Here is a 12,913-nt window from a genome sequence, read left to right on the forward strand (position 1 = left end):
ATGTCTACATGACAGCTGAGAAAAATTTGACAGATTTATTCTGCTCTGTTAGACATGTCAACTTAGTCCCCTAAATGTCTATGGGGTAGCACTCTGGAAAACTGCCATGTTCCTCATTTGTTACCCTGCAAAAAAAAAACAAGTATAACTCCAGTACTTTCTCACTTTCTCTGTTCAGATGTTTTTTTCAGTTTAATGTCTTCACTGCATGTTTGTAAAGAGCTAATTTTGTATGTTGTATGCTTTAATAATAATCCTGTTTTATGTTTTTTTAGATTTAAACCCCAATAACAGAAAAAACCCCGTCAGCAGTGGTGAAGACCAGATGTCCCTTGGACCTTCCTTCAAATATTTTCATCTGGATTAGAAATCACCACTTATAAAATAGTACCAATTGCACCCACCTAAGACCAAAAGAGACTAATGCTCATGAACCTTCCTTCCTCCAGGCCTTTCTACAGAAGACTGCCTCTCATCTAAGCTTTGTGTGAGCAGAGAGAGCAGACATCATGGCGCTCAGTTCTCTGCCCTGGACTCCTCTAATCTGGCTGTGCATGGGGTTGCTTCTTTCCTTTCTGTTGCCAGTACATGGCAAAGAATGTCCTCATTTGTGTGTATGTGAGATCCGCCCTTGGTTCACCCCCCAGTCGACCTACAAAGAGGCAACTACAGTGGACTGCAATGACCTGAGGCTGACACACATCCCTACCAACCTTTCCACAGACACCCAGGTGTTGCTACTGCAAAGTAACACCATCTCTCATACCAGTGGAGAGCTAGAGGCACTGTTCAACTTGACAGAGTTGGACCTATCCCAGAACAACTTTAGCACTGTGGAAGCTGTTGGCCTCACAAACATGAACCACCTCACCACCCTGCATCTAGAGGAGAACCAGATAAGCCAGCTGCCAGACCACTGTCTGGGAAACCTATCCAACCTCCAGGAGCTCTACATCAACCACAACCACATAAGCTCCATCTCCCCTCAGGCATTTGCAGGCTTGCGAAGCCTGTTGCGCCTTCACCTTAACTCCAATAAACTCCATGTCATAGATAGTCGCTGGTTTAAAGAAACACCAAACCTGGAGATCCTCATGATTGGAGAGAATCCGGTCATTGGCCTTCTAGATATGAACTTTAAGCCTCTAGGAAGCCTGAGAAGTCTGGTTCTGGCTGGTATGGATCTCACTGATGTTCCAGCAAATGCATTTGTGGGTTTGGATAACCTGGAAAGCATTTCCTTCTATGACAACAAACTGGTCAGAATCCCACAACTGGCCCTTCAGAAAGTTCCCAATCTGAAATTCTTGGACTTAAACAAAAATCCAGTTCATAAAATCCAGGAAGGAGATTTCAGGAACATGGCACATTTGAAGGAGTTGGGTATCAATAATATGATGGAATTAGTTTCTTTTGATCGCTATGCTCTGGACAACCTGCCAGAACTGACAAAGCTGGAGGCCACCAACAATCCTAAACTGTCTTATATCCACAGGCTGGCCTTTAGGGACATGCCCTCCCTGGAGAGCCTGATGCTCAACAATAACGCCCTCACTGCCCTTTACCAGCACACTGTGGAGGTTTTACCTAATCTACGGGAGATCAGTCTGCATAGCAACCCATTGCGCTGTGACTGTGTCATTCAGTGGATGAGTTCCAACAGGACCACAGTGCGTTTCATGGAGCCCTTGGCCATGTTGTGCACATCTCCACCAGAACTTAGAGGCCAGCGAGTTCGCGAGCTGAGGCTGCTGGAATCACCAGAGCAGTGCATCCCCATGATATCCCATGACACTTTCCCCAGCCACTTGAACCTCGAGCTGGGCATGAGTGTCAGTCTGGATTGCAGGGCCATGTCTGAGCCAGAGCCTGAGATCTACTGGGTGACTCCTCTTGGGTCCAAAATCACCATAGATACTGTGTCAGAGCGCTACCACTTGAGCAGTGAGGGGACCCTGCGGTTGTCCCATGCGCAGGTGGAAGACTCTGGTCGTTACACTTGTGTAGCCCAAAACACAGAGGGGGCGGACACACGGGTCGCCACAGTCCGGGTAAATGGGACCCTACTCGACATTGCCCAGGTGATGAAAATCTATGTCAAGCAGACTGAGTCTCACTCCATCCTGGTCTCCTGGAAAGTCAATTCAAATGTCATGTCCTCCAATCTGAAGTGGGCCTCAGCCACCATGAAGATCGACAACCCTCACATCACCTACACAGCACGCGTCCCTGTTGATGTTCATGAGTACAACCTCACACATCTTCAACCAGCCACAGAGTATGAAGTATGCCTCACCGTCTCCAACATCCACCTGCAAACACATAAGTCTTGCGTTAATGTGACAACGCGTGGTGCTACCTTTGCCCTGAACCTGTCAGACCAACATCCAAGTGCTGCAGTTCTGGCTGTCATGGCAACCATGCTGGCCTTCCTTAGTCTGGCCACTGTGGGTGTTTACATGGCTCGCAGATGGAAGAGAAAAAACTACCACCATTCCTTGAAGAAATACATGCTTAAGACCTCCTCCATCCCCCTGAATGAGCTTTACCCACCGCTCATCAACCTGTGGGAGGCTGACGGTGAAAAGGACAAAGATGGCAGCACAGAGGGAAAGCCCTCTCCTGTTGACACCACACGTAGCTATTACATGTGGTGAGGATTTAGTAAGGAGGCCTGGCTGCCTCTCCAGCAGCACAAAAAGACACACTTTTGCCATTTTGGGTAAAAGACAAATAAAGTTGCAAATGTTTTTTTGTATTCCCGGCTTTGCTAATAAGAGGCAGAGTGATCAAGGACAGGATTTTTATTAGTATAGCGTATCGCCTTTGTTTGATTCTTTCTATCTCCTAATTGTTTTGGACTCTCCAAGATGGCAGCTGTATTTAGCCTCCAGATTGTCTTAGTTGCTATGCTGTTTCTGTGGTGCATTTTTTGACTCACTTTTGTTCGGGTTATTAATACAGCAGTAGGGGCCGACAGTCTTCTTGCAGCATTAGTAGAGATCAGTGTTTCTTTCTCTGTTTTGTAAAACAGGTAATCTGTTGTTCACTGATAGATTATGGAGTTTGTATGAACTTCAAATAAAAGCTGACAGCAGGGTTTAGACTTGTTAAACTGTCTACTGAATGTTAGCAATTGTGAAGTAATGTTGTATCAACTATACCTTTGAACTTTCTGACTTAAATTGCAAGAGAATAGTATTTTAGTTTGCTGATAGATGTGATGTTGAATGCTAGAAATACAAATGTTTATGAAAACATTTGTATCTTTGAGGGTTTTTTTTTTTACCGAGGTACACTAGAAACTTTTTGCCCCTTTACTTACTTATTTTGCTAGATTTTTTTTGTTAATTGCTTAGTTTATTATTTTCTTATGCAATATGTATACTGACAAAGTCAAAATAAATTTTTGGTTCTTTTGCAGACAGTTTTTCTTTTTTCCCTCTACTACAAATACTGTATTTCAGTTTAGGCAGGCACCATCACAGTATCCTCACAGACAGAGCTTATACTGTGTAAGCCTTACTTCTCAATAGACATATCTCAATATATGTCTAAACATACAATATGCACGTATATATATATATAATATACAAGTATGTGCTGCCCTCTGGTGGATAGCACATATTAAACCTATTTACTGTAACGTGTTATGTCAACACCAAAAAGAGCTTTGTTTGGTTGTTTTGTTGTATTGCCAAAATTCAGTCTGTTTAGGCAGGGAAATTACACACAAAATTAAAGCTGCAAGCAGTAATGAATGGGCCCTCGCTCCTCATGCGTTGGAGCGACTGACAACCGAGGTACTGAAGGTCTGTTGACACAGATCTGAATTTTCAGGATTATTGGACACTGTGTGCAGTATGTAGTGCTGGAGATGACATATTGGACAGTGTCTATATATATTTGATGACGTATGTCTCATTTAGACTTAAGTCCATGTTACCTGTAGGCAGTACTACTTAAATGGAATATTACTAACTATCCTTTAGCGGAGGGTATGACAAATACACATGTCCATGACCATTAGACAAGAGGCATCTATCACTTCCTCTGTTGACTATGTGGTGCTATAGAACACTCACTACAACATGTTGCTGTATATTGTGAAGGACACTATGTAAATTAAAAGAGGTTTGTCACATAAGGCTGACTTCTGTTGTGGAACTATTACTATAACTCAATATTGACCTGTAGATGTGTTCAGGTCTGGACTGAGAAAGAATGAAAAATTTAAGGAAGATTAGACAATGTACATTTGAGTTAGCTTATAATAACTTTATGTTTAAACCTCAAAACTTTGCAATTTAGCATTGTAACTGCCTTTATTTGTCACCTACCAAATTTGAAGTTGTTTTGGTTAATTCTCTAGGAGACGTTCATTAAAGTACACCACCTGTAAATGGCCTAAAACTGCACAAAAATCGGACAGTCGATTTAAAATCACTGACTTCCTGCTGGGCTTGAAGTATGGCTCCAAGATACCTTTTTTTAAAGTCTGGAGATGTAAATTTTGTATGTCATCATGCATGTAAAATTTAAAGGTGGGGCGTTGACTTAGAAACTTTGTAGTGGCTGCCCTCGGGCCCAAGACCTATCTAGTTTCTATCTAGTTTCACCACTGATGCATGTGCAAAGTTTTGTGAGTTTTTGAGTATCCTAAGCCCTCAAAAATGCAATGCCATCTAACAATAATAATAATAATAATAATAATAATAATAATAATGATGATGATCACTACCAAAACAATGGGTTCTTACACTTTCATGGGCCATAATAAACAGAGATACAACTGAGGAAACTAAAGAAAAAGAAAGAAGAAAGAAAGAAAGAAAGCAAGAAAGAAAGAAAGAAAGCAAGCAAGAAAGAAAGAACCTCCAATTATAACACAGACATGCACAATCTGTATTTGAAAATATTATATGACATTATCTTACACAGCAATTTCAGAGAAATATTTTACATCAAGAATTGACTTTCACCCTTTATCTCAACTACCCAAAAGCTCTTTGAAAACATTTCTCATTATCAGCAAAGATGGTGAGATTGTTTTTTTTTCACTTTAACAATACAAGACCACACTGATCTTCCTTTTACGTACTTTGACACTAGCAGAAATAATGTTTTCTCCAACTATGCTCTAAGACATAAAGAGAGCAGAGACTTAGGAACAACAGTCTTTTTAATCATCTTATGATAAGTCTAGAAAAATGTAAAGTTATAACATGTAAGAGACATGTTAGCCACAGACATTCTTGAGTCCAAAATCATCTTCTTATGTATGATAACGCAATGGCACATAAAAATAAAAAAGTCCATCATATTTAAATACTGCTTTGATGGGTTCACTCTGTATCCAATACTGGGTTAGGCAGCAGCTGAATTAAGGGACCCTGTGTTCAAGTCAAGTAAGTCAGGTCATCTTTGCTCCTGAGAGACACAGCGAAAACCAAGATTAGAGGCTGAGCTGTCGGGAGAGTTCTGGCTTCGGGCCGCACATCGGTACCTATAGCAATACGACTAGAGGAGGGAGAGATAGGAAAGGGAGATTTACTGTCAATAAATAAGCAAAACCAGTTTGTTATATTTCAAAACACAAATAATAGTGACAATTCAATCAGTTTAGTTTAGTCACTTTATTTGCTGTTGAGAAAAGGTTATGTTCATTTTGTACATATTCCAAGCATGCCTGACTGTAGTCCTCTTCTCCTTCATATGGGGTTTATTCATACGAAACTTCCAGACCTCTGTACTTTGGACTTGCATTCTCATGGCAACCAATGCGAGTGGCAAGCAAACTGGATTGGTCACCAGTAGGAAGCTCAAATGGTGTTGCAGATAAAGTAAATGTACCATATGTGTTGATATAACTTCTCTCGTTCCCTACATGGATATTATGAGAATTCCACAGTTTTAAGTGTCTTGAAACATTCAGAACAAGCAGAGCCAATACACAAGTGACAAGTGAATGCAGTAGCACAGAAACTACTCTTGCCTAACATATCAGGAAGTATGTAATCAAACAGGTGGAGAATAATAGAGAGCTACATTTCCCGTCTTCTCTAGAAATTGTTGTGCACTGTTGTGGACTAGATTCAATACCTGCTATAAAGTGGGGATGCACCTCTAGCCAGAAATATTTAGGTTTCACCGATTTAAACAGAAAATGCTCACAAAGGGTGGGGGGGGGGGGGGGGGGGGTCGAGTGGTTAGAGCACATGTCACGTACGCAGCTGACCCTGGTTCAAATCCTGGCCGGAGGTCCTTTGCTACATGTCACACCCCCCCCTCTTTCCCATGTTTTCTGTCTGTCTACTACTAAATAAAGGCGTCTATGCCGGAAAAAATCTTTAAAAAAGAAAGAAAATGCCCACAAAATCTAGTCACCCAGGATGCTATTTTAATAGTTCTAATATGTCATTAAGCATTTAGATCAGTACTTTCACGTTTCACAATCATAACATATAGACAATATTTTGCATAAAAATGATGACATGTTTGTATTCTTTACCTTGTGGCACATGTATGAACCTCCCTTCTTCACCTTGTCTGTGCCTGAGGGAGGACCTTTCTGAAAAAGTTAATAATGAGGAGATATTAAAAAAAATGAAACCTTAAAACTCCTGGCGATCACAACCAAAGGTTTACAGGTAATGTATTATTACTGGGTTGTCTTGCTGCTCCGTGGTGTGATGCACAGTCCACCAGTCTGAGGTCCACTCCCATGCATTCCCCACCATGTCATACAGACCAAAACCATTGGCGGGATAAGACATCACCTGCAGGGTTAGGGTTAGGGATGCAGAGATTATTTTCTTCCAGTAGCTCATATCCTTAAAGAATTTGAGAGAATACTCTACATACATGATTAATAAATTAGGGCTTTAAAAAGGTCCCCCTTGTGGAGAATGAGATTAGATTAATATCATCTAATAGTTATTCATTTGATCTTGGAAAGCTGTGATCTGTGAAGTCTCATTTCCAGCACTTTTCATTTCCTGTATATTCTAAAGCCAGTAAGGCAACTATAGATCAGGTTCTACTTTTGTGACAATGGTTAATCATCACAAACACCCTTCCTCCTTCCTAACCTAAAATATGATACGTCTTTAACACACCCAAAGTATCTCTTTCTCACTGTCTCTCACCGGTGAGCTTTTGACGTATCCATCCTCCCCAGTGTTATGGTTGGGGAAATCCCCCTGCCAAAGGTTGGCATAATGTTGTCCTTTTGGGTTCAACTTGTTTCCCCAGGGGTAAAGTCTACATGCAGGAAGAATTTATCAGGAAATTGCCAACGCAAAGATAAAGACATATGAAGAGCTAAGCACATGCAAAGGCACAATAATGTGTCTGTATGTTATATAATGATTTAATATCCGACCTGTCTTTCAGGCCCCCCCTGCAGGCATACTCCCATTCAGCCTCTGTAGGAAGTCTCTTGTTAGCCCAGGAGCAGTAGGCGACAGCATCCGCCCAGGACACATGTAGAACAGGATGGTCCAGCCTACAAAAAACAGGTTTCATGTAAATTACTGAGCTAATTTTTGGTAAACCATTGTTTAATTTTGCCATAAGATATAACTGTCAGAAAATAATTAAAGACTTAAAACAATGTCAATATTAAGTTTTTAGCTGTGGAGCTTCTCACTTGTCTGTGATGTTGGAGTCTAGACCCTCAGGGTGCCTCCAGTTGGCCCCTTTTACTGGGAGCCACCAGGGGGCAGCAGCCACCTAATAACAATGTGATAGAAATGACGTGTTAACTGACAATGTATTTTTCAATACCAAGTTCACTGTTTCTGTTCACAGTCAGCATAACAACAATGTGAACAAAACTGTGGAAAACACAAAATGCAATCATTTTCTCACTCCAAATCCACCATGCCAAACCTTTGTGTAATTTACAGTCCATTTAGCATACATGTATGTTAATATAGTATTGGATTAATGATTGAATATACATTTAAAACCTTACATAGCACACAATTACTGTAAATTAGCCTGTAGTTTGCTACATGCTGTTAAATATACATCTAAAATCCCCTGGGTGACCTCTATTAATGTGCCAAGTGAAGAAAAGATAAAAGGACATAAGGTGTGATGTGTATGAGAACTTGTGTCCTAATATGCAGAGGACAGGGTTGACTAACACATTCTATACATGAATATATAATGAATATATACACGTTTTTTTCGTATTGCATTACTGTAATTCAGTTTAGAAAAATAAAGTCTACAGAAGCATATTGCAGCATTTCTGGTCAATTTCAGTGACATATACGGATTGGTATTCTTTTAATTCGAATGGAATAAACTAATGATTGATTTCAGAGTTCTCTCTATTTGTCTTCCACATAAATACTTCAAGGTTCATGAACAGTAATTTTATCTGATCAGTCATTACACAATTGAAGGGTTACTAATGGTTTCCAGTATTGTTGTATTCATGGGTACACAGCACCTTCTCAGCCACATGACCAGGCTGCACATGACAGCTGAGATGAAGCAGTAAATTCCCTGTTGCCTGGCTTTCGTCTACAGAAGGCCTGCCGTGCTCAGGCCTCTTATGGCCAATCAGTGAACATTCTCAAGACTCTTAAATAATGATGGTATATGTCTTTGTGTCTACCTAAAGCCAAACATATGCACACCATGAGGATAATGCTCTGTAGGTTCTCCAGATAAAGGCTCAGTGCAAATATATTAGCTACTCTAAAGATTTTCAAATATATCATGGTGGGAGGACCATCAACATAATATAGGACCATGACAGAGACAAATAAGACACAGGACAATTTCATTCAACTTGTTCTTCTTGTTCCCTAAATACATTACACCACATGATCTGTAGGCATTTTTGTCATATCTTCCCTAATTTAAAAATTGGATTTCATTTATCTCTGTGTACATCTTGCTATTGGCAGACACAAACTGTATTAAATTGTTAATTTAGGAATATGCATGTTATTAGATAACTACTTTATTCTAACCAAGTGCACTCTACAATGCCCTGCCTGCTTCATTACTAAGGGAAAATGCCATTTCTATCATATGTTCTCTTTCTTTCCTTCCTGGTATGTTGCTTACTGCACAACTGTGAGGTTAAAAGTCATTTCTAAGAATGCAGAAGCAGCTTAGCAATTTAAAGAAAAAAGAAAAAAGTCAGAGCAAACATAGTCTGTCCAACTTGAAAAACAAAGCGTGTGAACTTCTCCTCCTGGCCACGAATGTTCAGAGTTTCCATGGCAATCACAAAGAGTGAGTGTCCATCTGTGAGCGATTACATGGTCGTGTGCGGTGTGGGTATGTGCCATTATGTGTGTGTGTGTGTGTGTGTGTGTGTGTCAGAGTCCAATGTAAAAAAAAAAAAATCCTCACTGGCCAGCTTGGTCAACAAAGTTTGACTGACCCTCATTTTCATTGGCCACGTGGCCAAAAAATGATGACAAATGATTTTGTTGATATATGCATTATATACATGATATGCACAACAGTGATGTTCCCTTTAGATTCAATAGTTTTCCATTAGTTATAAATGTGTAATGTTGATATATTAAACAATTACGTAAAATATAAAATTTTACACAAATTGGATCAGTAAATGAATGGTGTATAAATAAAGATTTTGCCATATTTTGTGTAAAGCCATAGATTATAGAGTACATAGGGAGATGATGATGATGATGTTAAAAACATTTCAGCGAGTATGGATGACCTTGAAAATAAAGTCTTGTATCAAGTACTGAGACAGTGCTGAGAGATCGTTAAAATAGAACTGACAGAAAGAACATTTGTTTGTGTGTGTGTGTTCACTCCAAACTCCTTCTGTCTGCTTCCACAAGCCACCTGTCTACTACAGACTTGGAGTTGAACTGCTCCATGTCTGGACCCTCCAGACTAAGAGCAGCCTTGTCAGTTTGTAGCCAGCAAACTGTACAAAACATACCACACTGTTTTACACCCAGGAGAATTGTTGCTTCCATGAAAGTAGAACCCCCCCTTTTCTTTTTGTAGATTCATTTGTTTCTTTTGCAGACTTTTTTTTGGAGTATCGGTAAGACAAGGGTATAATAGATGAATGACGCTAGGGCAAGAAAGACTTAGCCAAGAGACTTCTTGATTTAAAGTGTACTTGTGTTTTAATAAGGCTGATTCTGGGATGACTAACAATAATGTCACTAACAATACTTCATACTGATGTAGCATGAGAGGAAATTATTTGCTGAACAAATATACTTACTGCTTGTGTGATTTGGCTTTTGACAGTCTCACTCAAAATTCCCTCGAAAACAAATGAGTCTCCAAATGTCTCTGCCTATAAGCACAGGGATAAAAACTTTAGCAACATTTATAAAAATGTTTATCTTATTAATTTCATTTTCAATGTATCCAACAATAAAGGTTTTTCATCAGTTATTAACATACAGTAAATTACTTATACCTCAGTCACGTAAGCTGTAGCATGGACGAAGCTCTGAAACTGTCGGTTAGTAACTTCTTGGATGTCCATGTAGAAGGAGTCCACATGGACCAACCTCGGTGGGCCCTCGCCATCTGCAGGAATGCCTGGGTTGTCTGTTCCCATCAGGAATTCTCCTCCAGAAATCTGCACCATCTGTACGCAGGAAATAAACTTTTTAAAAATAATTTGAATCTTCAGCATGCAAACAGGCGAATTATCCTATGAATCTGATGTGTGAAGAAGGAGGTTACAGAACTAAAAGGATTAAGAGCTCTTTAAAAAGGCTAGACACTTAATCTCATCTGGGTGGAAAGATAGTTTTGAGTTATCTGACTGCACAATACCTACTACCGAAATCAAAGGCATACAATGTTGCTATGCAGTCATGCATATACCAATGATAACGAGTAAATTCACCAAATATGGAGACAACTTAAGACTGAACGTAATCATGAGGTTGGCAGTTGACTATAAGTACTGTTTAAATACACAGATCATGTGGAAGTCAGAACACATAGAAGAACTATAGCCTACTATTATTAAATTCTTATAAAGTTTCCCTTCAAACTGTCTTACTTGATAGCAGAAGGTGCCTCTCTGAGTGTATTTAGTATTGTGCATGAAAATCGCCTGAACTTTTCCACACACGGGAAACCTCTGTGTTAAGAGTCTTAAACAGAAACTCCTGCCTTCCACATTGGGAGAGGTAAACCCTGCCAATGACCTTAACCGTCTACAACCTAAACCAAAAATAAACCATTTGATTGGCAGAGCTTATTAAGGGAGACGCTGTGTAAACACAGGGTATAAAGCACACTGTTTTTTCTCAGGATGGTCTGGGAGTAAAAGCCTCAGACTCAGATAAGTTTGGGATCTATTCATGGACAACTAAGAGATGGAACTCAGATGATTATAGTCCACTAATATCAAGAGCATAGCCAACAACATGCAGTCCATACATACAACAGTTTGGAAAGCCATACCATCCAATAATGAGGCCCAGGAAGTGATAGGCTTTAATTCCAGTTGAACACTTCATTTTTTACTGATTATACACCCAAACTGACCAAGAGAAGTCAGTGAAATAGTTAGTTAAATAGGTCATGTAGGGAAGGTTTGACTGAAAGGTGGAAATGAATGAAGTGTTGATCTCCACTACTGTGTTGCTGATAAACTGGACATAACAACCAAAAGTATGTACCAGTCTGCCCTGTATGACAAATAAAATGTACCAGAAAAAAGACTCAATGGCTTTCTTTGTGTACCCTTTCCATCTGGACACTATAAAAATAAAAAAGGGGACATTCTCAGTTTTCACCCGACAGCAGTGATAGATTACCTGACTGTGTAATTCCCTCTCATATCCCTGAGCCTGAGACGCCCTCTCATTCGCACCTCTGGAGTATTTTCCAGCTGTGTCAGTGAGTACGGATGCTGTTTGTTCCTCCGCACCGTCCACAGCTGCAGCGGGTCTCTTCAGCTTCTCGCAGCCGCAGCTCGCTGTGGGTTCAGACTGAGCTCCGCATGGACACAAACCTTTGCTCACGCAGCCAATGATAAATAACCAAACCAAACAACGAAGCACCATTTTCACAAAACACGGCTCAACAGCTGCTCATTGTTGTTGATACTTTTACTTCCGCGATATCACGTGGTCAGTCAGCTGGCTGCAACGTCACAAAAATGTAACTCTTTCCTGCCCGGAGTGAGTATTACTAGTAACTATTTTACAATTTCGATTAAGCTTGTAAACACAGGAGAGGAATGATAGTGAGGTTAATGTTGATTTAAAAAAAGACACACACACAGCATTATTTAATAATACCACTCCAAATATTAACAAACACCTACAAAAGGTGTTGTTTAGACATATTATTTCAGCTCAGAGATTTTTTATACACCATTGACCAAATCAAGGCGCCGCAGTGGGAGTGATACTACAGTTTGGATTTGCTTTGTGTCAGGATAGGACCACATGGACTGGGACATCATTTCCCAGATATCAACACTACGACCGCTTGAGAAAAAGTGGCAGCGAGCCAGGCAGCAGCTCAGCCAGCCAGTGTGCTGCCTGCCTCAGTGAACACAGCCCCGGTGAGCACCGACAGCCAGGCGCGGAAAGGTGATAGAGCTGTCAGAAGAAAAAGAGAAGAAGAAAAAAAAACAACTGGATTATTACAGTCGCTGACGGCTGGACTTCACCATCGACCGGTGGAGAGCAGAACCGCAGTCATGTTGTCGTAGCTGGTCCAAGGAGAGCTGAACATCCGAGCGTTTACCACAACCGAGGTAAAGTTGAGCGCATAACTTATACAGTTTACCATCTTCTCTTCCTATCTTTAATCTTCTCGCTGCGGAGAGAAAAAAACAGATTTAGTTCGCTGTCCTTAAATGGCTAACAAATTGCTCCCAGGCTCAACAAGGCCAGTGCTTGTAGTGCACACAGTA

At 40.4% G+C, this 12,913-nt stretch overlaps 3 protein-coding genes across 3 annotated transcripts in view; 2 read left to right on the forward strand and 1 right to left on the reverse strand.

The window, feature by feature from the left end:
* Window positions 1-509: 509 nt before the first annotated feature.
* Window positions 510-2,657, forward strand: LOC128355594 (leucine-rich repeat neuronal protein 1-like). Its single transcript, XM_053315902.1, has one exon. The coding sequence runs from the start codon at window positions 510-512 to the stop codon at window positions 2,655-2,657; it is 2,148 nt and encodes a 715-aa protein (XP_053171877.1).
* Window positions 2,658-5,164: 2,507 nt separating this feature from the next.
* Window positions 5,165-12,103, reverse strand: sumf1 (sulfatase modifying factor 1). Its single transcript, XM_053315720.1, has 9 exons — window positions 11,805-12,103; window positions 10,445-10,618; window positions 10,244-10,318; window positions 7,652-7,734; window positions 7,385-7,507; window positions 7,149-7,263; window positions 6,666-6,779; window positions 6,512-6,571; window positions 5,165-5,520 (listed from the first exon to the last, which is right to left on the reverse strand). Exons 1-9 carry the CDS (start codon window positions 12,051-12,053, stop codon window positions 5,419-5,421), a joined length of 1,095 nt encoding a protein of 364 aa, XP_053171695.1. The 5' UTR covers window positions 12,054-12,103; the 3' UTR covers window positions 5,165-5,418.
* A 518-nt stretch (window positions 12,104-12,621) lies between these two features.
* Window positions 12,622-12,913, forward strand: part of LOC128354948 (inositol 1,4,5-trisphosphate receptor type 1-like) — a 70,250-nt gene continuing 69,958 nt past the window's right edge. The window contains exon 1 of the mRNA XM_053315067.1: window positions 12,622-12,754. The gene's annotated coding sequence lies outside the window, so the exon portion shown is untranslated. The remainder of the gene's footprint in view (window positions 12,755-12,913) is intronic.

This window comes from Scomber japonicus, chromosome 3, assembly GCF_027409825.1.
Source record: "Scomber japonicus isolate fScoJap1 chromosome 3, fScoJap1.pri, whole genome shotgun sequence".
Classification (NCBI taxonomy): Eukaryota; Metazoa; Chordata; class Actinopteri; order Scombriformes; family Scombridae; genus Scomber; species Scomber japonicus.